At 40.9% G+C, this 27,511-nt stretch overlaps 4 protein-coding genes and 2 non-coding genes across 6 annotated transcripts; all 6 read left to right on the top strand.

The window, feature by feature from the left end:
* Positions 1-107: 107 nt before the first annotated feature.
* On the top strand, positions 108-12,778 carry LOC130134224 (nascent polypeptide-associated complex subunit alpha). Its single transcript, XM_056302163.1, has 8 exons — positions 108-165; positions 836-910; positions 8,546-8,631; positions 8,985-9,062; positions 9,209-9,355; positions 9,604-9,732; positions 12,317-12,439; positions 12,660-12,778. Exons 2-8 carry the CDS (start codon positions 841-843, stop codon positions 12,672-12,674), a joined length of 648 nt encoding a protein of 215 aa, XP_056158138.1. The 5' UTR covers positions 108-165; positions 836-840; the 3' UTR covers positions 12,675-12,778.
* LOC130134208 (uncharacterized) lies at positions 3,659-4,535 on the top strand. Its single transcript, XM_056302162.1, has one exon. It carries the CDS (start codon positions 3,731-3,733, stop codon positions 4,436-4,438), a length of 708 nt encoding a protein of 235 aa, XP_056158137.1. The 5' UTR covers positions 3,659-3,730; the 3' UTR covers positions 4,439-4,535.
* On the top strand, positions 5,096-8,536 carry LOC130134193 (nucleolar protein dao-5-like). The gene has a single exon (XM_056302160.1). The coding sequence runs from the start codon at positions 5,899-5,901 to the stop codon at positions 7,975-7,977; it is 2,079 nt and encodes a 692-aa protein (XP_056158135.1). The 5' UTR covers positions 5,096-5,898; the 3' UTR covers positions 7,978-8,536.
* Positions 8,807-8,880, top strand: LOC130108630 (small nucleolar RNA SNORD59). The gene has a single exon (XR_008809940.1). It is a non-coding gene; the product is annotated as a small nucleolar RNA SNORD59 (small nucleolar RNA).
* Positions 12,517-12,590, top strand: LOC130108629 (small nucleolar RNA SNORD59). Its single transcript, XR_008809939.1, has one exon. It is a non-coding gene; the product is annotated as a small nucleolar RNA SNORD59 (small nucleolar RNA).
* A 520-nt stretch (positions 12,779-13,298) lies between the features above and the next one.
* On the top strand, positions 13,299-27,130 carry LOC130106844 (prostaglandin E synthase 3-like). Its single transcript, XM_056273110.1, has 8 exons — positions 13,299-13,451; positions 15,035-15,148; positions 15,297-15,366; positions 15,495-15,593; positions 15,744-15,833; positions 16,564-16,620; positions 25,788-25,815; positions 25,973-27,130. Coding segments are annotated over exons 1-8 (480 nt in total). The 5' UTR covers positions 13,299-13,449; the 3' UTR covers positions 25,993-27,130.
* The last annotated feature ends 381 nt before the right edge of the window (positions 27,131-27,511 follow it).

Raw genomic sequence — 27,511 nt, 5'->3', positions numbered from 1 at the left:
TAGTGCTGAAATATTAATACTGAATAGTAAATAATCCTGAAGTTGGAATCGACAGAGCGCAGTTAAAATGACCCGGAAGTAAAAGAAGGCGTTTAACTGGATATCCCCGCGAGGCGGGGGTCAAATTTTCTCTCTCAGCCATCTTGGATATAGTGTCCTGAGTCGGTAAGTGTCTGCGAACAATCTAACATCATCTTTGAGTATTCTACACGTTCTCACTTGTAATAACGATATATCCTGTTAAAGCACAACGTAGTATTTCTCCTATACGGACCATTTTCCCGTTCCATTCTCCTGTTAATGAAATACATGCTTTTGTATCGCCGATTACTGGCTCAAAATGGGGGAACATGACTATAGGCACCTTTCTATTGCTGTCAAGCCAATGTAGCTTGTCCAGGCCGCAGTGTGTGTCGGGTTTTGTTGGAATGACTGCTTTGACAACTATCTGGTTGCTGTAAACGAAATAAGTAGAACAGTACTTGTTGCCGTGGGACATTTTGCTTCGTGGCTTGTGAGACTATGTAGTAGCCTGTGTCGCTAGTGTCTCTCCTAGTTCAGGCAGCCAACTATGATAGTAAGTTAGCTAACGTACCTACTATCCCCACAGTTTGGTACAGACAGCTCATCTGATAGCTGTAAAAAAGCATGGCCTCTCACGCCAGAAGTTGTAGCTTGTCCGACTAGTTATGACAGCTTTGTACAGAAGCTAACGTTGGCAACCTATACTTTGAACAAATCACCATCTTCTGTTAAGAGATGCTGAACGAAGCTACTAAAAAAGGTTCGCGATTGTATTTCGCTATTAATTGTCTCTAATGATATTCCTTGTCAGCAACCATGCCTGGCGAAGCCACAGAAACGGTCCCAGTCACCGAGCAGGAGATGCAGCAGCCCCAAGTAGAGACTGGTTCGTATAAACTTGTCATAACTTGCATGTTGCATATTAAACAGTTGTGCCGGTGAGGTCCTGGAACTCCGAATACTTCTTGAATGTTAATGGCCAGCGACAGGTCCACACCAATCTTGGTATTGGGTAGAGGATCAACCCTAGATTTTTTTTTATAATTTTTTTTAGTTCAGGTGTTGTGATTTTGCCAGCTACATACATTGAGTCGATTAGACTGACGATAGACCTATAGACTGCAACGAAACATGTTTGAAACACTTGTGTAGGACCCTTTATCACCTGTTGTTTGGACAGGGGGTGGGCTCTCGGTCCATTCGAAAAGTGCCTGCAGATTTTCCTCATTCGGATGGCAGAAGCTTTAGCATTTGTTCTGCTACAGCAAGATATTTAATTTGTCAGAAAACTCATTCTCTATATTCAGTAGTTGCTATCCTGTTAATTGATGAAATCATCATAAAAGGTTAAATGTGTATGCCAACAGGCCAATTTGACACTCCCCTGGCATGTGAGGCTCTGCATGCTGGTGACATTCCTTACTGACATGAATTAGTGGCACTATCAGCTTTACAATTTTCAGCAGGCACTTGGGGATATCCTTAATAGAAAGACTGGTGATTTATCATTCAGATTATATTTTTTTAAATTGGCGACCCCTAATGGGTCTGAGCCAAACTAAAAAGAATTACATTTTTTTAAAATGTGAATTTGGCTTGATTTCTTGAAATTTTCAGCATTGCGAGGTAATTTTTTTGTATATTGGTGCACACAGAAAGGGTAATCCAGGACCTCTTTTTTATATATATACACACCTACTCACAATGGTTTGGGACTTGGCACTGACAACTGGGTTTGGATCACGATGCATGGGTTGTATTGATTGTTCTGTTTATGCAAAATGTTTTTGTTTTACCTGTTTAGAAATGACACAGGACAGATGGTGACTTCATCATTTCTTGTTTACTCAATGAACTCTTAATACTCTTAATAATATTTCGCCTTTGCTTCAAACACAATTTAATTTGATTTTGTGATTGTATTACCAAACTTTTCGCCTTATTTAGTCATTGAAGTGTAGTTGTATTCTATACCCCCCGCCCCGCCCCCATACTGTATTACCTCGGCTATTTAATGCCTGTTAGTCTCAGTCAGTAAGACTTGAGGAAGTCATTGTGTTATTCATATTGGAGAACTATTTGTGCCAAACAATGAATATAACATCAACATTACAAAACAGGCTCCAGATTGCGACCAAAACGGTTGCATATGTGACTATTTTTTTGAGTGTATGAGTCAAAATTTCATGTGGTCGCATTTGTGTGAGTTGCATGATTGGCAAATTTGGCAACAATCCATATAGCTGTTGCTGTGTTCCAAAAATGAAGTGGTCTATAGCTGATTATTTTAAAAAGCAAAGTGAGGAGAGAAGGGAGGAGGCTGGTGGGGAGGGAGAGCCAACGAGAGGTTCCAACTAAGACACCACTGATGATGAAAGTGCAGGCAGGGAGAGACCAACTGAGCCAGTGAAAAAGAGAAACTGCTACTTTCAACCACAAAGACTAATGCAGTACCCGTGGTTGCGGTACGAGGTGAACACTATGCTGTGTGTGTACTGCAGGCAATGTGGCCTGTCCATTGCAGGCAACTCTAAACTTGTTACCGGGTCACTACAGTTTAAGCTTGAAACTTTGAAGTTGCACAATAACAGTAAGAAACACAAAACCTGCAGGGACCGATGCGTGATCCAAAACACTTAGTCCCTCTCTACCATTTTTCAGCGGTTAGTTGACAGTAATTGCTCAGCAGAAAAGAATGAAATGGTCATCAACTTTAAGTTCCCTGCTTGTGGCAGAGAAACTTAATATTCAGATTAAAATATTTTGCAAATATCAAGTCTTGAGTCACTGTCAATCTTTACGTCAGTGCAAAAATAGGGTTTGCTAAATAAGACAACTATTCAGCAGCATTCAAGGTCATTGATTAATACCACGCTGTAACAAAAAAAGGGGGTGGGACCAAATCATGTGCCGGTGGGTACGACCAACTGAGAAAGTTGATAGCATCCGTGCAACCCGTCGAAAAGCTAGTCTGGAGTCCTGATGCACTTAGCATGGCAATCTAATGTTTAATTTCCAGTATCCAGTCTTAACTTGCTTGACTCTACTCGAAAGTCATCAAGTTTGGGGTCACCATTCAGTAATAATTTTGTGCTCAAAATGTATTTGCACAGAGTCCAATTACTGCAGTTTTACTCTATGCTCCTGTTGCTCGCTAAATGGCCTTTTGAAATGGATTGAGAATTGATGATGCGCAATTGCATGGAGGCTAAGTAAAATTAGTAACTTCAGTAGTTTCATGAACTTATAAATAAACACTTGTTTTTAATATATTGAGTTTTGTTTTGTTTTGTTTTGTTTTTTTTAAAGCTGTATGCCTAGCATCTAAAAAATATTAAACTTCAGACTTTTTTCTTTTCTTTTTTCTGTTGAACTTGGTTTGGGAAGTTATTGTTTTTTCATTTCACATTTTGACCCCGCATGATATCTGGGACATGGGCACGTGTTCTTTGTGTGTACACACCCAACCTTTTTTTCCCCTGTAATCACTGTAAATTGTGTTCATTCTGCATCCCCGAACATGCTCACAAACACTTTGGTTCTGTCACTGTGTTGAGCACAATACCAGTGTTTGCTAGAGGTATATTCAGTCTGTTTTTTTGTCACACTACTACTTTGACTACCCTTCACCCTGCTGCTGGTCTTACTCCTCCTCCTGTCCCCTTAATCAGCTGCAAACATTGTGACTTCTTCTACCACCCCTGCAATGGCTGTTCCTGTAGTGAACAAAGAATCCCAATTGGAAAAACCAGTGCAACCTGATGCCTCTTTTCGTGAAGAGGTAAACTCCCAACCACTTCCTGAAAAACCTGCAACTGCTGCTGATCAGATGAATGGTGTAGCTGCAAAAGTAGTGATCAAGCAGGCTGAGGAATCTGCTGTTGAAGAAACACCTGTGTCGCAGCAAATTACCACCACTGATCCTCAAGTGACTGCTGCTGAAACACCAATGACTGGAGAACCTAAATCCCCTGCTGAGGCTCCTGTTTCTGCCTCAGGTGGAACACCCACTCAAGAAATCACCACTAAAAAGTTAGTTGAAGGTCATGAGTCAGCTTTTGAAGCCAAAGAACCCACCAGCCAAGCACTAGAAGAAAGCACTGTTCAAGAGGTTGTTGCAGAAGTACTGGTAAAAGTGGCTGCAGGTATTCCTGATGAACCAACGGCTTTGCCTGCCCCTGAAGATCCAAGTGAAGATGTCACTGAGAAACTGGGTGTTGTCCCAGACCTGAAGAATATTGGCCAAGAACCTGGAATTCTGCCTGAAGTTACCAGTGTTGACATGGGCACTCAAAATGAATATCTTGAGAGAGAACCCGTAGAAGTTCTTGCTAAGGCCATCCAGTCAAAGGTGTCCTCTAAGTATGCAAGTTCATCCATCTCCACCCGACATTTGTCAGGTGGGTTTTGTTAGATACTGGAGCCTTCTTGACACAAATGTTTAGTTTCCTCCTAAACACAGTTGTCTTTCATATAATTCTGCTTAAACACTTGGAGCTATGTCAAATGTGTCAAATTCCACTTGTGTAATGTCAAAAAAAAAACATTGTGCGTTCTTAATGTTTCATTTTCTGTGGAAGGGTTAACCTTACACATACTATGAGCCAAGGTGTTTTGGCTCATAGTATTGTATCAAGTATTTGGAATGTTCACAATTGGCATAAACTTAAGATAATCAGTTGCACAAAGAACCAGATAATGTTAGACACAATAATTGCGATAACTGGGTTTTGGGGGGGTCTATTCTGTTGCCTACCAACACGGGGATCGCCGGTTCAAATCCCCATGTTACCTCTGGCTTGGTCAGGCGTCCCTACAGACACAATTGGCCGTGTCTGCAGATGGAAAGCCAGATGTGGGTATGTGTCCTTGTTGCTGCACTAGTGCCTCCTGTGGTCGGTCGAGGTGCTTGTTCGGGGGGGGGGTAGCGTGATCCTCCCATGTGCTACGTCCCGCTGGCGAAACTCCTCAGTGTCAGGTGAAAAGAAGTGGCTGGCGGTGGAGCAGCGACCGGGGTGGCTCGGAAGAATGGGGTAATTGGCAGGATACAATTGGGGAGAAAAGGGGGGGGGTCCAAAAAAAAGAGAAAACTTGGTATTGTAGGAAGAAAAATCATTAGGTTTGTCTTTGAATCTCCTACTGCTTGCTATTTTTTTGCCTGTCTATAATGACCATGGCAACATCACCCACTTATTTTTATGTACGTCTCACCAACGCTGTTCTTTCAATCTTGCAGGCCGCAGCAACACTACAATCTAACAACATGTTTGGGAGAATGCAGGGATTGCATCTTAGCCCAGCACTGTGTGGGACCTGTAAATTAAATCAGGCAATCCTTTTGGATTCCACACATTACTTGATGAGCTTACATCTGACTTAGTTTTGTGGGATTAAAGGTTTACAGCATATGATACACTTTGAAAGAAAACTCTCAAAAGGAGAGACCTTTCCACTTTTTCGTGGCTTTTCTAGCATGTTGCTGGTTGAAATAAAGGGTTCAGAGGCGCACAATGGTGCTTTCCATGTCGCAGTATTGTTCAGCAACAAAACAATTCTTGCTCTTTTCACGTGACCATGATTTTTATGAAGCTTTAATTACAAAATGTCCTATTGGCGTGGATACCCCCATAGATATCATAGGTACAGAAAAAACTCATAGTTGTGTTTTATTCCAAAAATATGCAATACAAATGTCCTTTCTTGCTGTCAGTGCATCCTCAGCATCCCTACTAATCAAAGTGTGAAGGAGTGTGAGGTTTTCTTTCCGAGTGTGGATTTTGAGTGCGGCCTTGCATTATAAGTTTAGATGGAGTGTTCTTTACCTTTTCCTAACTTTATGAAGGAAATTTTGATCTTGTGGTCATCATAACCTGCATGAGCAAAGCTTTTTATCTTCTTTTTTTTCTTTCTTTTTTTTTAACAAATTGTAAAACAAATTTGTCTTATCCAGCCACACCTCCTGCCCCAGCTGCCTCCCTGCAATCTAAGGCTTCTTCTGGCCCAAAGTCCAAAGGCAAAGATGCCAAGAGTGGGGCGGGTTCCTCCGCCCCAAAGGCTGTCCCCAGCCGAAGAAAACGCTCCTCTATGTCTGCCTCCTCCTCCTCTCCCACCTCTCCAAAATGTACTCCTTCCTCTACCCCATGTTCTCCTTTAAAATCTCCTTTAGCAACCTCACCAGGAAGCCCTTCTGCCACTAGTCAGGGCAACCGTGCTACACCAAAAGTGGTCAAGGCTGGCAAAATGGGCAAACCTAAAAAAGGAGAGGTGTTTGTTCCGGCACCTGCTTCTGACCCGGTAGAGTCCAAGGCTACCCCATCAGAGAATAAGCCCATAGAACCTAAGTCAAATCCTTGTGATCCTAAAGCCGTGTCACCCACTGCTGCCAAGCCTTCCCAGGCTCCTCCTGCTTTTAAAGTGACCTCAAAACCTGCAGCGGCGGCCCCAGTTTCTTTTACAGATACTCTTACATCCAACCCTCCTAAAGCAGCCGAGGTTAAGTCACGTTCAGTAAACACTGCCTGTGTCTCTGCAGCAGTAGATGATGAGCTCCCTCCACTCATCCCACCTGAGAAGCCAGGCAAGGTACCAGTTTCTGTGTCCCCCATCCATAAAAAAAACACAAAAGACACCGAAGCTCCTTCTAAACCCACTGTTGAAATGGAAGCTATGGCTTTGCCTCTTGCAGCTACCCCTATAGCTGTTGAGACAAAACTTAAACCGGTGGCAGTAGAGGTTAGCGAGGAAAAGGCTGCTCCTGTTGAGAGTGCCAAGCCCAAGACTGCACCTGTAGAAGCTACCAAGCCAGTTTCTACACCGGCAAAGGTTGCCAAAACCAATGCTGAACAAAAACCACTTCTCGTTGAGGCAGTCAAGCCAGCCGCTGAGGCCAAGAAGGCTCCTGTTAAGGCAGCCAAGCCAGCAACTGAGGCCAAGAAGGCTCCTGTTGAGGCAGCCAAGCCAGCAACTGAGGCCAAGAAGGCTCCTGTTGAGGCAGCCAAGCCAGCAACTGAAGCCAAGAAGGCTCCTGTTGAGGCAGCCAAGCCAGCAACTGAGGCCAAGAAGGCTCCTGTTGAGGCAGCCAAGCCAGCAACTGAAGCCAAGAAGGCTCCTGTTGACGCAGCCAAGCCAGCAACTGAAGCCAAGAAGGCTCCTGTTGAGGCAGCCAAGCCAGCAACTGAGGCCAAGAAGACTCCTGTTGAGGCAACCAAGCCAGCGGCTGAGGCCAAGAAGGCTCCTATTGAGGCAGCCAAATCAGTTGCTGAAGCTAAGAATTGTCCCATTAAGGCAGCCAAGCCAGCCACTGAGGCCAAGCAGGCTCCCGTTGAGGCAGCCAAGTCCACTGCTGAGATCAAGAAGGCTCCTGCTCAGGTTGCCAAAACAGTGGCTGAGGCTGTTCCTGTTAAGGTTACGGAGCCCAAAGCTGCTTCAGCAAAAGTTGACAAGCCTGCTGCTAAACTAAAACCTGTTCCTGCTGAAGCTATTAAGCCAGCTACTGAGGCCAAAGCAGTGGCTGAGCCCAAGCCAAGCTCTGTTAAGACTACTGAGCCCAAAGCTGCCCCTTTAAAGGTTGCAGAACCAGTAGCTGAGATGAGACCAGCTGCCAAGCCAATGCCTGCTCCGGTAGAAGTAACCAAGCCAGTTGCAGATGCTAAACCTGCTCAAGAAAAGGTTGCAAAGCCAACAGCTGAAACTTTAAAACCTAAACCGTCTTCTCCTGAGACTGCACCAACGCGCAAACTTACATTTGCTGAGGCTGTTGCGAAACCTGCCCCTGCTAAACCTGAAGTTGAATTAATCAGTCCAACTCCGTCTGATCCTGTGTCAAGCCCCAAATCTGCCCCCGCTCTCGCTAAATCCCCTGCAAAGGTGGAGCCGGTGATCAAGAACGACAAGGGTATTTCCTCTTCCTGTCCTGTTTGTCCCATCTGTGTATTTTTCCCTACTTTTAAGTAAATTATTTAAACTGATCAGGTTTCAGAAAACTTGTTTCTTGTGATGAAGTTACTAGCTTTGCTACAAGTCAGATGTCAAACTGGCCTATCTTAAAGATACTGGTGAATTTGTTAATATAATACTCCAAGTAAATCATTTTGGATGGAAACAAAAATGATATCCTCAAAATGTTGTTTTCTATTTTTGTATAGTCAGGCTTTTTTGTTTTTATTATATTTGTAATGATGAAGTCAGTTATGTCAGTAGTCATAGTGGGAGGGAATGTACTTGATGTTATTCTATTCAATATTTTGATTGAAATAAGTCTTGATTAGCATTTTTTGCAGAAACATTATTAAGTAACTTTACTGCAGATTATTGTTAACTTCTATCTGCAATTTCCCACAGTCCTCTGGATTTTTCAGTGAGACATGTTCTCATTTTAAATAAAAAAAATGTACTGACCTTTTTCATTTACCTAATTTTATTCCTCAGGTTTCACACAGGTTATGAGAACAGAATTTACTATGTTACAGATTACAAAATGGCTTGTACCTTGCAACTAACTAACTTATATGTCTTTGGGCAGGATCAGGCACCGAGTCAGACAGTGATGAGTCGGTACCTGAACTGGAGGAACAGGATTCTGCACAGACACAGACACAGCAGGCTCAGGTGCGTATTGAATCCCAGTTACCATCCCCAGAACAGGCCCAAGTGGCATAGCTAAAACTATCCTGGTTTATCTATTCTGAGGTAGAATTTTTTTTTATACAGAATTCAGTCTCAGACATGATAAACTTACATCTGCTCATTTCAGAAATGTCATGAAAAGGTGTTGATCTTTGACTCTTCGGTGATGATTGAATCAGTGACTTTCGTTCTTCTGAGTCTACTGAAGCCAACCTTTATGTTCTGAGAAGAGAAATAGTATAGATGGTATAGCGATATTGTGATTTTTGAACTGCACTCTTATATCTCTTGTAATTCAAGTTTTGGGTCTGTATTTTCTTTTCTTCCTATCACAGCTTGCAGCTGCTGCTGAAATAGATGAGGAACCAGTCAGCAAAGCCAAACAGAGCCGTAGTGAAAAGAAAGCGCGAAAGGTAATTTTGTTTGTTTGATAGCTGTATTGATAACCTGAATTGCTGCTTTGGTGGTGTGCCTCTTGTGAGTCATATTTTCATGAGTTAATTTAGGTTTGAAATTGTCAAATCTGGCCACACTTACCAAAAAAAAAAAAATTCTACAGGCAATGTCAAAGCTTGGACTCAGGCAGGTCACAGGAGTCACCAGGGTCACCATTCGCAAGTCCAAGAACATCTTGTTCGTCATCACCAAACCAGACGTTTACAAGAGCCCTGCATCAGATACCTACATTGTCTTTGGTGAGGCTAAGGTATGTATCTGACAAGGGTTTGTTTAGCTTGCAAAGATTTTATTCTAATTCCCATCTAGTGCTGTCAAATGTGAGTTCCTTTTTGGGGGGGCGGGGCCCTGGTCTTTTTGTGAATTAGGCAGTGGAATTATGCCTTTTGAGAGTTTCAGGGGACCAGCCTCATTCTTTCCAAGATGACATTATCTTTCAACCATAGAGCTTTTTTCTTGTTAAAGGAAGTAGTACTAATTTCTGTCTGTGTGCCTTAGATTGAAGATCTTTCTCAGCAAGCCCAGCTGGCTGCCGCAGAAAAGTTCAAGGTACAGGGAGAAGCCGTTTCAAACATCCAGGAAAACACACAGACGCCAACAGTACAGGAAGAAAGCGAAGAGGAAGAGGTAAGATCAGGGTTCCCATGTGTCCTAGAAAACATGGAAATCCTGGAAATTTATGGACTATTTTTACAGTCATGGAAAACACCTGGAAAGTTTGAAAACTTATAAAATGTCCTGAAAATAGTGATGCGATCCTTAGGAGTGGGTACCGAAACCTGTTATTAAATGGGCACCAGTGCAAATAATTAAAGACCATAATATTGGGGCATCCGGGTAGCGTAGCGGTCTATTCCGTTGCCTACCAACAGAGATTGCTGGTTTGAATCCCCGCGTTACCTCCTGCTTGGTCGAATGTCCCTACAGACACAATTGGTTGTGTCTGCGGATGGGAAGCCGGATGTGGGTGTATGTTCCAGTTGCTGCACTAGCGCCTGCTCTGGTCGGTCAGGGAGCCTGTTCGGGGGGGAGGGGGAACTAGGGGAATAGCGTGATCCTCCCACGCGCTACAGCCCCCTGGCAAAACTCTTCACTGTCAGGTGAAAAGAAGCGGCTGGCAACTCCACATGTATTGGAGTAGGCATGTGGTAGTCTGCAGCCCTCCCCAAATCAGCAGAGGGGGTGGGGCAGTGACCGGGACAGCTCAAAAGAGTGGGGTAATAGGCTGGATACAATTGGGGAGAAAAGGGGGGGGGGTCCAAAAAAAAAGAAAAAGACTAGTATTGATGAGATTTGACATTAACAGTTATGCTATTGGTATTGGAGAAATTAAGAAACTAAATTTCCTATTTCGTTATGCTACATAAATGTTATCTTGCACCTATTATCACACCAACTTCTAATTTGCAATAAGGTTGAGCTATTTGTCTATGATGCAGTTTCGCTATTCCATCCAGAAGAGATCTCTCTCTCTCTCTCTCTCTCTCTCTCTCTCTCTCTCTGAGCCTGCAGTATGTACGAGCTGAGGGGCAGGGGCAGCTCTCTGCTTCTCTCTGACGCTTATACAAACACACACACACACACACACACACACATAGACCCACAGAGTCTGCTCTTAGTGACAATGGCAGATAGACGTGAATGGTCAAAGATCTGGTTATACTTCACTAGAGTCAGTGCCGACAATGCTCGTTGCCACGGGTGCAACAAGTCTTTTGCATACAAGTGCAGAAACCCAAGCAATCTTTTGAAACATCTACCGAAAGTGCATCAGAGAAATGCGCAGTTTTCGACTGCCTAGCTTGTAGTTCATCTCTCGTCGCCCCATCCACCTCAGGTATGTTTTATGTATGCCAGCAGCCTGGAGCCCACACGGATTTAACTAAATTATACAAACATGGATTCATGATTAAAAACAACGCTCTGTCCAGACATTAGAAAATAAAGAAATTCTAATTCTGTTCTTAATTTGTTTCAAGTTTTTTTCTTTTCTTCCCCCACTCTAAAAATGAAAAAGAAAGAACCGATAAAAGTATTGTTAAAGTACTGGATTGATAAGCAGTATCTGTCTTTATGCATGCTCAGTAATCAATCAATCAGGTTGCATTTTATATAGTGATTTTCTAGCTGCAACAGCCACTCAGAGCACTTTACAATTACATAATTCACACACACACTCATACATCAATGGCATGTCAACTATGCAAGATGCGAGATAACAGCTGCTCATGGGGAGCATTGAGGAGTTCAGGGTGTTGTACAGACACCGTAATTTTTGCCAGGAGGGGCCGAGAATGAAACTAATCCAAAACCAACGATCAGTTTCATATGCAAATATGGGCTTGACCATTTACTAGAGTTACAATGGCCAGGGTACTATTCATTGTACTATACTATTCATTCATTCATCCAGTGTACTAACCATTGTAACTAGTTAATGGGCACGCCCATATTTGCATATGAAACTGATCGTTGGTTTCGGGTCATTATTCAACTGTATTGTTCATAACGGTGGGGATACCTGCAGTCAGTCTAGACTGAAGAGGTCCCTTAGATGAGTGATGAAACATATCTGTCAATAAACGTTGTACGAACTGATTCATCTTTGATAAGCAGTATCAGTAAGAGTAGTAGTGCCATTAAAATATCAACGATACCCATCCTTAGCGATCCTGGTTATAAAGTTATAAAGTTTGCCTCAGATTACATTTTCTAATGTTTTCCTGAGCTCACATTGCACATTTTTAGCCGCTGACTCCCGTTTAAGTGTCCGTTGATACCCAGCTGCCGCCTTTCAACATTCTACAGTGCAGCATGTGTTGGGAAGAAAAACGAGACTTTGATCAAGTGTTTATGCGAATTCAACACTTTGTACATTGTTAGCCTGTTGTTAGTATGTTCATTTTTTACATGTAAACATGTACAATGCAAAGTTTTAGGACAAATTATTTGAGACATTAATTTACGTCGTTTTTAGCTGTTTGGCCATTTTGTCCAATTTGAATCATTCTTACATGGCCCATGAGCAACAGCAAACATGTATATAAGTCACTATATCCTTGACTAATCCTGGAAAATGATTTCCTTTAGAGTGGAAACGCTGAAGATAGTCTCTTTTGTACTTAAAAAACTTGCAAAAGTGTACATCACACCAAAAGAAACGTCACTTTTCGCATCTTTCTTTTGTCTGATAAATTGTCTTTTTGTATAGGTTGATGAGACTGGGGTTGAAGTTAAAGACATTGAACTCGTCATGTCACAAGCCAACGTGTCGCGGGCGAAGGCTGTACGCGCCCTGAAAAACAACAACAACGACATTGTCAATGCTATTATGGTAAGAGTTGAGAAGTGTCATATTGTTGCCTACAGAATATTTAGGCCTTAAATGCAGTGGTGAATAATGGTCTAAACTCTTCAGTGATGATTGATGCAGTGACTTTCGTTCTTCTGAGTTTACTGAAGCCAACCTTTCTGTCCTGAGAAGAGACAGTCTTTTAAAACACGTAGAAACTCATTTTCACTTTGGTTGAAATTACTTTTTTCTCTCTTCGCAGGAGTTGACAATGTAATTGGGTGACTGGCGGCAAGGTGAAGAGGTTGCTGATTTAATCTACACTTGTTTATACCATTTATACCCAAGATAGAAATAAAGTTGTGGCTTGATAAATTGAAATCCCGTTCTGAGTGTTTTATTTTTGTCGAATCCTAATTTCATGAGTATTAAACTTGTAACTGATACCGTACGTCAAACTAAACTTGAAAACCAGCTCTTAACTATGATTAACTGGATGTCAGATATTTGTTTTGATGTAATTTTTCCTTCATGTTGCATACATTGTGAACTTTATTGGCAAAAAAAGGAATCATGACTGAACATTTCCTTGGCACTGGGCCTCATTTGAAACGAAATGTAATACAAATGGCAGAGGAACGTACATGAATGGTGTGTGTGAATAATTGAAGATGAGATGCACGTTATAAGCATTCTCTCCGTACAAGTTGTTTGTGTGTATCTGCTATACAGCAAGTAGGATTTACTGGTTCTCTGCGGAAAAGCGGTTTGTGTACTGAGGGCAACTGCGTCGTCATGGAGACCATATTGGGCGGGGACATGCTGCCTCATTCGCTTCAACAGTAGCTGTGGGTGAAGACTCTAGAAACGTCTAGTCCGCGGAAGTTGCGTCAGTGGCGTCATTATGTTTAAGCGATACGCAAAAAAGCCAGTGGTCCAGGCATTGGAGTAGCTACGCTGATCGGGTGGACGTTCTTGATATTGCTTTTCTAGCACGGCTGTTAGAATACTACTTGTGTTGGAGAAGAAGGTGATCACCAAATACCAGAGAAATGTAAGTTTTGGTGGAAAGGACAAACGCATCTTAACAATAAAAAGCTGTCGCTCAGCAGCTTCGGTAAGCTAGCAAATAGCCATTTATAAGCGTATGTTAGCTGTTAGCCATCCATGAGCATGCGCTGCCAAAGGCGGGAGGGTGGCCTTGCCTCAGTTAATTGTAAACCAGTGCTGAGGGTGGTTTCAACAAACGGCTCCAAAATTAAATTAAGCGTTTTTTACCCTTCTTCTATAAGGCTGGGTTTAACATACTTTGCGAACACTTTCTTCATATTTTTTTCTCATGCCACATGGATCAAGTGTAGTCCACGGCTTAACTTGCGTTGTGCGGCTAACATTTTTAGCCTCAGGTAGCCATGTGTTCATTGAGTTTCTTTTCGTGTAGCAAGCAACGATTCCGTTAGCATCAGTGTTCTTGGGACGAGAACCTGAGTAGTTCTCAATTAGCGGCTTCAATTTAGTTAACTCCCTGTGTCATTTTTGATACCTGTAAAATTGTGAAGGGGAGGGGAAATTTTTTTATTTTGTTATAGGCTCAAGTGCAACGTCCATCCATCGCCCTGGTTAGTACCCGATAACTTTTAAGAGGATTTGGCCTGTTAGCCTGGCTGTAAATGACAAGCAGATAATGTCACTTCGGAAACAAGAAAAGTGTGACTGCTTTCATTTACAAACCTCAAGACTCTGTACATCAAACGTGTCGCTTGCTTGCAGATATGATTTTCCACATAACATCACGTTTAATATAATGTTGCGTCCGTAATGATAGTGGGTCGTATGATGAAAGCACGCCTCAAGTAATATAGAAAGATATACTAAAATAATTGTCGCTCCATATAGAGATGAATTGAAGATCATTAGGCATACGTGGATTGATCATGAATAGATTATAATTTTCTATGTAAAACAACACATCCAGTTTTGCAACTTACCAACTTTGTCTAATTGTAATATTTGTCATTAATCCTAACCATGCCTTGTTGTGTATAAAGCATGTTAATTGTGCATATTTGGACGCTGGTCTGTTATAAAAACGGCTGGATTAACGCTATGTTCTCTACACGTGGCCCTTAAAGAAAACGTTGACCCGTCTTGAAAATACTTGTTTTTTTAACATTTATTTATTTATTTATTCTTTCTTAGAACTCGTTTACTTTTGACATTTTTGTGGTTATTTTAACAAGAGTACTCTGGCTAATTGGATTTTGTATGGAAACTTAATACACATGTTGTTTAATTGGAAGATATTGAGTCTGAAGACTGACCCATCTGTCTCTTGAGTGCAGGTGGTCTTCATTACATGTTAGTCAAAATAATGTGGTTTTGAATCGAGTAAGTATTGAAGCTCAGTAATACAAATGGAAATAATCTAATTTCGTTGCGTTGCTTTTTGCCCAGATTTTAATCTTATGCTCTAAAGTAAATAAAGTACACGTTGACGTTGGGTTTTCGTGAAAATATAAATAGTAAATGGCAGTTTGTTACCAAAATTATCCCAAAAGCTATTATTCATAACTGTCTTACTCTTGTGTTATAAGTAAAAGGTATTAAGTTATTCAGCTGTCTCCACTTTCTTTGCAGGCATCCAGCAACTGCCAAGTGGTACGATAGGAGGGACTCTGTGTTCATCGAATTCTGTGTAGCAGACAGCAAGGAGGTCAAGGTGAACTTTGGTAAAACCAAGTTTGGTTTCAGGTGAGTTTGGTGCAAATCGTGTCATGCCTCAAACTATGTTTGCATTTGAACATATACCAAAAAATATTTTCCTATTCTGGTCTATCTCTGTAGCCCCCCCATGTATATTATTTTTACCTCAGTTCCTTTACTTTTTTTCCCCCTACAGTTGTATTGGAGGAACTGATAATGTCAAACATGAGAATGAAATAGACCTTTTTGAAGCCATTGATCAAAATGTAAGTTATAATCCCTGAACAACTGCTTTGTTTTATGACCTGGGAAATTTAGGCAGTACAGTAGAATGCATTGTGTAAACTGAAATAAATTGATCACATATTGTCTTTTCCTTACACTTGGAACACAGGAATCCAAACATAAACGAACAGATCGTTCAATTTTGTGCTGTTTACGAAAAGCAGAGCCCGGCAAGGCTTGGCCCAGGCTAACAAAAGAGAAGGCTAAGGTCAGTTTATGCATACACATGAGTGCTATCACTTTAATGTAAGAAGGAAAGGAGGGCGCTCTTCACACAGTATAAGAATGCTCTGTCTTTTTGATCCAAAGATAAGTCAGAGTCACAATAGAATGAAGGTTTATCTGTTTGTTTCCCCAGTTGACTTGGCTCAGTGTTGACTTCAACAACTGGAAAGACTGGGAGGATGACTCAGATGAGGAACTTGGCAACTTTGATCAATTCTCAGACGTGAGCAAAATTCATTGAAAGAAAAGTCACTAATCTACATTTTTCATTCAAAATAGAAGTGAAACATGGCTGTCAAATGTTCGGCAGATTAGTTGTCTCTGGTGATATGGGATCACTTTGAACAGAGCAAGGTTTTCATTATTTAAAAAAAATTGCACGACAGGACCAGTTCCATCAGCCTGATTCTTAATCCAAATGCAAACACACTTAATATACACAGAGGTAAAATATTGATGAGGTTAACTGAAGAGCAGATTTACTGTCAGTTATTACTATGTCAGAGAAAGCATGTACATTTTATTTTTTTACTTTTTACATTTTTCTCTTGATTATCGGGCATTTGGAGGTCAATTTTGAATCAAGTTTCAAACCTAAGTGTCAAACAGTTCATTTTAAAGCTTCTTTTTTTCTGGATAACTACTTTTTTGATTTTCCACATAAATTGCAATAACTTAGACTGCTTTTATATGTCATTGCCTTTTAAGCATGTCTCATACATACAAGGGAACGAGTATTAAATATAATACTATACTTATATATATATATATATATATATATATATATATATATATATAATACGTTTACAAGGGAATAAGTATTAAAACCATGAAATAGTTGGAAAAACATTATGGTTCAGAATTTGACCTTTATAGAATTGGCGGTATTCAAGTTTTAACATGAATATATTACAGGTGTTTATTTCATCTGACCCTTTGTTTTGGTACTGTAGATGATGAACAGCATGGGTGGTGAGGATGACCTACCTGATTTAGATGGTGCTGACGAAGTAAGTTATTTTATCATACATTTGGTCATGTGTGTGTACTGAAAGAAATAATTTTGAGTAAAGCCAAATAATACTTTTAAGTAAAAAGGCCAAATTTTAAACAATGAAAAATGACATGATTATCATAGCCTGTTGAACATCAGTTCCCTACTTTGATTACGTGAAATCTGACAAATCCTACTTGTTCTACCTTTAACATTGGGCATCTTGGGAAGAATATGAATTGTTTTTCACTGTCATTGAGGAATACTATTGCACCACTCTGAAACTCACCTTTATACATTAAGTATGTATGTGTGTGTATATATGTGAATGGATGATTGAGCCATTAGGGGTGGGAGGTTGTAGACGATGAAAGGACAAAGACACTTAACTCCAAGGCCCACTGTAGTCTCAATTGACTTAGGATGCACCGCAAAAGGTGTTGTTCGAGGGCCCTTCATGGTCTCCATATTTAACATACATAGAAATAATTGGGCATCAAATAAAGAAGTTTAGTTTTGTAATCTGGGTAAAATTATAATTATTCATTCAAAATGATATAGAGGTTCTCAGGGGTCCCTAAATTGTAGTCAAAAATAAATTGCATCAGCCTGTTGCTGTATGCAGACAATTAGTTACCATCTTTCCAATGCATTATTGGTGGTACACATCCTGGACATGAAAATGCTGGGTTGTGGTGCCATATCATTTCTTGTCTATTTTTAACCACAACTCGTGCTTCTTTCAATGTGGTAGACATGACATACCAGTTATTTAAGCAATAAGTATCGCAAGGTCAGATGAGTAACTAAACTTATTCCTGTCAAAGATGTGTTGCACTAACACTGCTACCTGCCTTGCCAATGTGATTGCAGAAAGTGAAGGGAGCTAGCATTCCATTTAGCTATATAAATTTTTCTTGAAATCGGAACATTTTCCAAACATTGTTTCAGCTTAAATTCTGAAATTTATAGAATACCATTTATACCATGATAACTCTAGTCAATGCTCACTAGGGATGCGCCAATCGATCAGCTGCTGATCATTGTTGGCCGATTTTCATTCTAAATAGTTTGATCGGACCTCTCTATAAAGGCCGATCAGAAGAGCCAATCGGATAACGCAAAATACGTGAAACATTTCCCTGTGTGCGAGAAAAGAAGCTCGCTAAAATTGATTCACTGGTCTGGCAGTTCTACAAGGTGCCCGAAAAAGACAATAAATTGCTATATGCAATGTGTGTGAAGCAAAAAACACTCACGGCGGAACGCAACAACGACATTTTAATACCACAAACCTCATTAGACATTTGAGAATTCGTCATGTCAAGGAATACAGCGAGTATGAAAGGCAAGCCAGTGCAAAGCCAGTAAAGCGAGTTAACCCTTTAGGAACTCAGTCTTCCATCACTCAGTTGTCAGGGAGACATTTAAACGGCAGGAACCCTATAGCAGCGACAGTAAGAAGTCAAAAGAAATGTCAGCCAAAAAAAATGGAATTCATTGACCTTGATCAGCAGCCTCTTTCTGTAGTGGAAGATGAAGGGTTCGAGAACAACCAAAGATGATCATATAACCGTTTTGGATGTTCAAAGTTTAATAACTTTGTGAAAGAAAAAAAAAGATACAGACTGGCTGCTCCCTGAATGCTCCTAAAATTGCATGTATTTGCTGAGTTTTAGATCAATTGCACACAAAAAAAGGTTATGATAATAACAAATGACCATGACCGGTCAGAATGACCGCACGTAATTTGTGAATTGTGTGCGTCATGTCACTATTTGCGACGTGTGTCGGTCACATCATTTCCTTGTCGAAGTTCATTGCTCTGTCCTAATAAAAAACAAGCGTTCTCCAGTGCAGAGTAATAGTCTAAACGTGATTTGTGATTATTGCCAACATGTCTGAGTACAGACGCCATTTCAGACGCACCATGACTACCACTGACGCATTAAAGTATTTACAGGCGTTGGACAGCAACCATTTTAAATTGTTTGAAAAATAGTATTAAAGTTGTTAAATTTTTACTTTTGCTGTTAGTTAGTTTCTTAACAGACATACTAACATATGTAATGCATTAACATCTCAATTGGGTATTTATCTTGACAGAATATACAGTTTAAAAACCGTGGCGGTCAAAATGACCGCCCACAGCCGTTCTAGTAGTTTATAAGTTCCGGTTATTGTTTGGGACTTTTCAATACTTATTTTCAGTTCTTTTTTTACATTTCACATTTTATTGGTCTTGTTACGTTTGTTAGATTAGCAATATGTTTTTTCTGTTTTGTTTTTCAGGTGATATTTTCACTTTTTCAATCTTGCTATTAAGGTTGACCATGTCTCTCTGAAGTTTACATTGTTTAAAAATAGTATTATAGTTGTTAAAATGTTAATTTTGGTGTCAGTCGTTTCCTAACGGACATACTAACATATGCAATGCATTAATTTCTCAATTGGGTATTTATCTTGACAGAATGTAGAGTTTAAAAACTGGCCGTCAATTTGACGGCCCATTGTCCTTTTAGGTAGGAGAGAAATCTCGGTCGTTCTAGTGTTAACCTTAACTGCGCACTTTAATGATCAAAACTTCAAACAACAAAATGTTGTTCTTCATTGACAAGAATTCACAAGGTCACACAGCGCATTCAGTGACATGTTCCGATCCTGGGGAATCCCGAGAGAAAAGGTACACACTATTCTAAGGGATAACGCTAAGAACATGGCAAAGGCCATGAAGGATGCAGATTTACCCAGCCTACCTTGTATGGCGCATACACTCCAGCTTGTTGTGGCTGAGGGAGTATTGTCACTGTGAAGCATCTCTGCTATAATAGCTGCAGGGCGACGGATCGTCAGTTATTTTAAACGCTCCCCGTTAGCATACTCCTGACTACAAAGTATTCAGCAACAACTGGGCCAGCCTACAAAAAGACTACAGTAAGATGTATCTACTAGGTGGAATAGAACTTTGTATATGCTACAGACAATATCTGCCTATGCAGCCGGCTATGACTTGCCTTCAACGTTCTCCGGCAATCAGCGGAAATTAATCGAAAATATGATTTCCCTGCTCGCACCATTCAAAGAGCTCACGCGGCAGATCAGCTCATCAACTGCATCGGCTGCAAATGTTATACCATGCATTGGAGCTCTTAAAGCTTCTACTTGAGAAAACATCAGAGATGGCCCAAGGCGTGAAAACGTCAAAAGTCGCTTTGTTGGAAGCGATCCAGAAGCAATTCAGTGACATTAGATCTGAGCGCCTGTATGCAGTTGCTATGATTCTCAATCCGAGGTGAGAAAACGAATAGGCCAACTACATAAATATTTCTGTTATGTAGGCCAAATGACTGATAAAAAAAACTAAGTAGGTTATTGGTAAAAGGAATGCTATGTGTCATTTTCTTAAAATCGAACTTCGCTTTAAAGATAAGCAGAAACACTTGTAAGAGTTGGGCAATTTAATAAGATAGGCTATAAAAATGCAAATAACCTAACCTACGAAAATGCATAGAATAGACCGAATTTTTTCTTTTTTTTTTTTTTTTTTTTTTTTTTTTTGGTCAATAAAAAGGTATAAAGACCGATATTTCCAAGATACACTCAAGCCCCAGCTACGTGTTCTGTTTTCGGGTATCCTCGCCGCCGATTCAGGCCACGGCCAGGAACGACAGTTTGATAAGAACAGTTAGGAGGTGAGCAGCTCCAAGCCCCTAGAGAAAGTACCACAAGCTGGCTCTTAGCAGGCTATGTATGCTGAATTACTGGATGAAGATGTGGAACACGACTGTGATACCAGCAACCAAACATTGCAGATGAACCTCTACTTGTCAGAGCCACTTATCCCATGAAGCGGACAGCCGTTTGCTTTCTGGCAGAACAATAAAAGCCGCTTCCCCGCACTCGCAGAAGCGACACGAGCCTACCTCTGCGCACCATGCACAAGTGTAGATAGCGAGCGACTTTGCAGCACAGTGGCGAATGTTGTATGGGAAGAGGAACGGGCTGACTTCCAAAACTGCGGAAATGCTTATTTATAAGGAAAAACTTGCCATCGTGCTTAAGAAGTAGGCTAAGCTAAAGAATAATAGCCATGGTAGGGTGTAAAGACATGTAAATGTTGAGGAATGCTTTCCAGTATTTGGCTGTAGCCAAATATATATAAAATATATATAATATAAAAAAAAGGTATCTATGATAAATATATAGAATATATACTGCTCAAAAAGATAAAGGGAACACCTAAAAACACAATATAGACCTCGATGAATGAAATACTTCAGCTGAAAATCTTTATTTATTAGACAGAGGAATGTGTTTAGAGCAAAATAACCTAAGAATGATCAATGGAAATCAAAATCATTAGCCCATTAAGGTCTGGATTCAGAATCATACTCAAAATCAAAGTGGAAAATGAGAACATAGGCTGATCCAACTTCTGTGGAAATTCTTCAAGACGATTCAAAATGAGGCTCAGTAGTGTGTGTGGCCTCCACGTGCCTGTATGCACTCCCTACAACGTCTGGGCATGCTCCTGATGAGACGACGGATGGTCTCCTGAGGGATCTCCTCCCAGACCTGGATCAGGGCATCGGTCAACTCCTGGACAGTCTGTGGTGCGACATCGCGTTGGCGGATGGTACGAGACATGATGTCCCAGAGGTGCTCGATTGGATTCAGGTCTGGGGAACGTGCGGGCCAGTCCATAGCATCAATGCCCTCGACATACAGGAACTGCTGACACACTCTGGCCACATGAGGACGAGCATTGTCATGCATGAGCAGGAACCAAGGGCCCACTGCACCAGCATATGATCTGACAATGGGTCTGAGGATCTCGTCATGGTACCTCTGGCTAGCACGTAGAGGTCTGTGCGGCCCTCCAAGGATATGCCTCCCCAGACCATCACTGACCCACCGCCAAACCGGTCATGCTGGAGGATGTTGCAGGCAGCAGAACGTTCTCCACAGCATCTCCAGACTCTCTCACGTCTGTCACATGTGTTCAGTGTGAACCTGCTCTCATCTGTGAAGAGCACAGGGCGCCAATGGCGAATCTGCCAACCAAGATGTTCTCTGGCAAAGGTCAATCGGGCTGCACGGTGTTGGGCTGTGAGCACAGGCCCCAATTGTGGACGTCGGGCCCTCATACCATCCTCATGCATTCTGTTTCTCACTGTTTGAGCAGAAACCTGCACATTAGTGGCCTGTTGAAGGTCGTTTTGTAGGGCTCCGGCAGTGCTCCTCCTGTTCCTCCTTGCACAAAGGACCAGATAGCGGTCCTGCTGCGGGGTTGTTGTCCTCCTGCGGCCCCCTCCACATCTCCTGGCGTACTGGCCTGTCTCCTGGTACCTCCTCCATGCTCTGGACACTGTGCTGGGAGACACATCAAATCTTCTTGCCCCAGCACGCATTGATGTGCCATCCTGGATGAGCTGCACTACCTGAGCAACTTCTGTAGGTAGTGCAGCTCATCCAGGATGGCACATCAATGCGGGCTGTGGCAAGAAGATTTGATGTGTCTCCCAGCACAGTGTCCAGAGCATGGAGGAGGTACCAGGAGACAGGCCAGTACGCCAGGAGATGTGGAGGGGGCCGCAGGAGGACAACAACCCCGCAGCAGGACCGCTATCTGGTCTGGACACTGTGCTGGGAGACACATCAAATCTTCTTGCCACAGCACGCATTGATGTGCCATCCTGGATGAGCTGCACTACCTGAGCAACTTCTGTAGGTTGCAGATACCGCCTCATGCCACCTCTAGTGGTGAGGGCACTAGCAAAATGAAAAACTAACCAAAGATCGGCCAGAAAAGATGAGGACAGGCAAATGGTCTGTGGCCACCACCAACAAATCCATTCCTTTTATCGGGGTTGTCTTGCAAATTGTCTAATTTCCACCAGGTGGAAATTAGACAATTTACCAACAGGTGAAATTGATTCACAAATCAGTGTTGCTTCCTAACTGGACAGGTTGATATCTCAAAAGTGTGATTGACTTGGAGCTACATTGCATTGCTTATGTGTTCCCTTTATTTTTTTGAGCAGTGTATATAAAATATATGTACAGTATATAAAATGTAGCACTGTGATGGCCTGACAGCCTGTCCAAGGTGCCTGCCACCCAATGACTGCTGGGATAGGTTCCAGCATCCCGCGACTCCGATTGGGATAAGCAGCTTGAATAAAGGATGGCTATAGCGTTTCTTTGTTGCCGTTTTAGCTACCTTTTTCCTGACTTCGTGAGTTTACCCATGATTCGGAGCAGAAACCAGTTTTGCTCTTGCAGTTGAACACTTGTTTACGTTTGCGTAGCTACCAGGGACGCTGTAAAAGCCACGGTTTAGCCATGGATGAGGTACAAATGGACAAAAAACAGGTGGATACACACTAAAGATGTTTTAAAAAGTCGTGAGGACACTACTGTAACAGTGCCTCACCCGTCACTTCTCACAGAGTGGGTAGATGACATGAGACAGTGGCCCGATGTTGACTACGTCAATATTGTTTATTACCTTGTGTTTTCTGAAGGTGTTGATGACGAAGAATTAGGCAATTACAAAAGCATGGGGGCATATAATTACCTGCACAGTAACAAAATAGGTAAAGTCCTGTTTAAAAAAAAAAAAACAGCGGCTTTGTATTTCTGAAGGCAGCGGTAGAGCCCAGCCAAAGCTAAACATATAGCATGGGTCATGCTGAAGGAAAGTGGAGTCATGGAGACAGTTGGCTGTTCCTGCATTGCTGGGTTAGGGAAGTCATGCAGCCGCTATTCTGTGGAAGGCATTCATAAATCCAAATAACTCCGTTCTATTTTTGAATTCAAATCAATCTGATCATACTGTCCATTCTGTTATATATATGTTACGATACTGTAAACCAGTGGTAGAAGAAGTATTCAGATCCTTTACTGTACAAATACAACAATGTAGAAATACTCCATTACAAGTAAAAGTCCTGCATGAAAAATCTACTACAGTAAAAGTCCATAAGTATTATGAGGTTGATGTAGTTAACATATTGCAGTAAAAGTAGTGGTTTGGTCCCTCTGACTCAAATGTAAGTATATATGACTTCATAAGAAAGCGAAATTGTATTTAAACACAGTACTTGAGTAAATATACTTGGTTACTCTCCACCACTGACTATATATATCTTAGCACATTCATACCTACCTTTACTGTTTATTCTAAAATATATCATACATATGGTATGCACTTTACTGCTTCTTTTGCACGTCTGGTTAGGTGCTAAACTGCATTTCGTTGTCTCAGTACTTGTATTACGTGCAATGACAAAGTTGAATGTAATCTAATATACTTATGTTCATGCCTAATGGTATGTGGAGAAATTATGAAGATACTATTGATGTCATTATTTTAGATGCTGAAGGCAGTGGTCGGTGGAAAGACAGGACTTGTATGTACAGATGAACAGTGCAGGTGGAATGCAGGGACATCAAAGAACCTTGAGCCTAAACGCCTTGGTTCAGATTAACTTCAGGCACCACAAGGCAGAACAGCAATACAATGTGAACTGTAGGGCTGTAGTGACTCAAACACTCCCAAATACTCCACATCATCTGTCAAACAAAGACTTCAGAGACAGTGTGGACAAAGCCCCTGTCCAACCACTTATTGTCCTGAAGAACACCTTACTTGAAAAGTGATGCCTCACCATCAGCAGAACAAAACAGTGCAGTTGATAATGAGATTTTTTAGCCACAGTAGACTCACAGTTATGATCTTAGCTGTGACTCGCGCAAGAGGTACTCAACCAGAAACAGAAAACCGGTAAGCGGAAGTAGTCAACTGTCAAGTCAGCACCCATTGGCTTCTTAAGAAACAAGTGGATATTGTCTAAAATTGTAATAGGCCTAAATTTAGAAAGGCCCTGTATTTTGTTCCGTCTATCAGAAGTGATTTTTATTGCCTTATATAGGCTACAATGGTTTTTATGCTTTCTTATGCTTTGAAACATGGTACATAGTGTTGAGCATATTTAGCTTTTATTCCACAGAAAGGCTAAAATATTTGCTATACTGCTCTTTAGCTGAGCATAGGCTATTATATTGGTTTGTTTCTTCATAATCTACATGACCTAATAAGAGATGCATAGTATTGAGCATATTTAGCTTTTATTCCATAGAAAGGCTAAAATATTTGCTATACTGCTCTTTAACTGAGCATAGGCTATTATATCGGTTTCAGTTTCTTCATAATCTACATGACCTAATAAGAGATGTTGTCTTCCAATAAATAAACAGTTGTCAATTTATGATACTTTCTCAGCTCTTAATTATATTTCTGCAATGCTGTTAAGAATAGTTACTTTTATTGCTATGAATAATAAATAATGCTACACAATTAATAGAACACTTTAAATGGAAGCTCCCCACCCACCCACCCACCCTGTGATCGGCGATCGGTATCGGCCGATTCTGATTCCGGTGATCGGCCCCAAAAACCCTGATCGAAGCGTCCCTTAATGCTCATGGTAATTTGCATATGAAGCCAATCGTTTTTGAGCATTATGTCACTCTGCTGTTTTGTAAGGGTGGGGATACCTGCAGTCAGTTGAGATTGAAGAAGTCACTGTGATGAGTGATGGAATGTTTCTCCCAAATAAACGTGTCCAGATGAACTGATTCAACTTTCTGTGATTTTCCTACCTGGCTTATTGAGTATACATAATGAATTGAAAGACAATTCATTAAGATCTGGAATGTCTACAAAACAAATTGAGACCTCTGGCAATTCAATACACTGCTTAATTCAGCTACTATTGCCTCAAATGGTCTGGTGTGACAAGCATGGGCAGTATTGTCGCAATACTAGCAAATTAGACATTAATCCTTTATTTGTCCACAGGAAATGATGCCATCTACGAGACATGATAAAAATGAACATGGAATTTTCAAAAAAAAAATTCTTCAGCTAAAATCCTGTTTATTTTATTATGCCCCGTAGAGAGTGTCACTTCCTGTCTACGAAGAAATTATCACGTCTCGTTCGCTAAATTAATAGAAAAATTACACAGTGTTGCTTTAAATTTATGTTTTCCTGTCTGTCTGAGATCAAGGCTGTGGTTTAGGGTACTCCTGTCTAAACAAACAGATCAAAGAGAAACTTGTACAACACCTCGTACTTATCAACTATGTGCTTTGCTTTTTTTCTTTCTTTTTTAGGATGAGTCTGCAGATAGTGATGATGAGAGTAAGTGTTTTTTAATTAAAACAAAGATGAGGCCTTGCATCAGCACAAATTTCAATTACTGCTTGATGGCTAAATTTAGATTTTAAAGGAAATTTCTGTTGATTGTAACTACTGTGCTTGTGACCATTAATATTTCTCCTGTTTTTCACAATTTTAGAAATGCCAGATTTGGAATAGAAGACTCCAAAAGCAAGAATGAGGTGCAACAACAGAGGGCAGGAGGATTAATTAAAGAAAAAAAAACTGTACATCTTGAAATTGAAGGCAGTGAAAACTGTACATATGAGTTGGTAGCCATATTTAAATCCATAGCCTCATTTCCAAAACTACCAATCAGTCCACTGAAGGTTGATATGCATAGTATTGTACAGAGCAGCTATCTCCACTTCCATTTGCAGCACTGCACCTTTTGGGTATCCTTTGTTACGGTTGATTACTTCAACTAAGCACACATTATTTGTTTAAAAAAAAACTGTACAGTTGTCCTCAACTGAGCAATACATGTTAAGAGAAAAACAAATTGCAAATGAAAAATGATATAAAAATGTCTTTTTTCCCACCTGTTCCACCCTATGTGGTGGTTTTAAGTGAGATGGTCAGTGTGGTTTATCTTCATAAAGTTATTTTTATGATTTAAGAAGACATTAGCTGTGAACCTCCGAATTGGATGCATTTTCTGACAATGTTCCTCTTAAGCCTTCCATGGTGTGTGTATATGATATCCGGGAAACAAGTTATTGTTTCTGTAGTTTAGCCTTCTGGCTTACACTTTTTCCTTTGTTGTTAACCGTTAAATGGTGTCTGTAAAATTGGAGTAATCTAGAATTCATGCAGAAATATCAAATTGTATCCTCACTGCCATCAACTTCTTGACATCCTTGATTTTTCATTATTTGAACGAATTCCGTATCCTAACAGCAGTAACTCCATATCCACCCAACAGTTTTCCACATCTGACTCCAGAGATTAGGTACAACGTTTTTCAACAAACTTAAGAGGCTTAAGGCTCAGTTGGGCTTCAAAAATGTCTGGTTGGTTCATTGCTACCCTTAAGGTTTGTGAATAGAAAATAAGATCCTCCCTTTTTGGTCTTGTTGGAACGGGAGTGTCAGGGAATCATTATGGCAACGTGTAATGACCAAATTATATTTGCACTGTTGAAATAAAATGTTAGGGGAGAGAAGTAAGAGCATGGTTTTTGTGTATTTCAACGTGACCGGCTATCACAGGCAGAATAACTTCAATTAATGTTGAATTGCAGTGGATTTTTTTTTTATTGTCTACATCTTTCTAATAAACTGTCTAAGACTCATTATTTTAAATGTCGTCTTTTTATACTTATTTTGATAGGTGGTTTGAATAAATACTATAGTTATATTTCAATATGAAAAATTTGCTCAGTGTTAGCACTGATACTTAACAGGTATTTGATATCACCTGTAGTGGTAAAATGTATGTGCTGATTCTTCCTTGGGAATTGGTTGCGTATTGATTTTTGAAAGTTGGACGTGGGACATTACCTGCTATTAGGGAGACGTTGGCCATGGATATATGCGGGAGCAGTAACGGGGCCCCTAGTCTGGTTTTGTTGAGATGACGCTAGGACCCTGACTGCACCGTGGTCACCAGAGAGTTACACAGCAGACTTCCTCTTCGGGCCCAATTTCCTACTGTTGTCTCTGACAAGCTATTCACA

The sequence above is a fragment of the Lampris incognitus genome, chromosome 2 (assembly GCF_029633865.1).
Source record: "Lampris incognitus isolate fLamInc1 chromosome 2, fLamInc1.hap2, whole genome shotgun sequence".
Lineage (NCBI taxonomy): Eukaryota > Metazoa > Chordata > Actinopteri > Lampriformes > Lampridae > Lampris > Lampris incognitus.
Note: the sequence above shows the minus strand (reverse complement) of the source record. Positions and strands in the feature narration are given on the sequence as shown.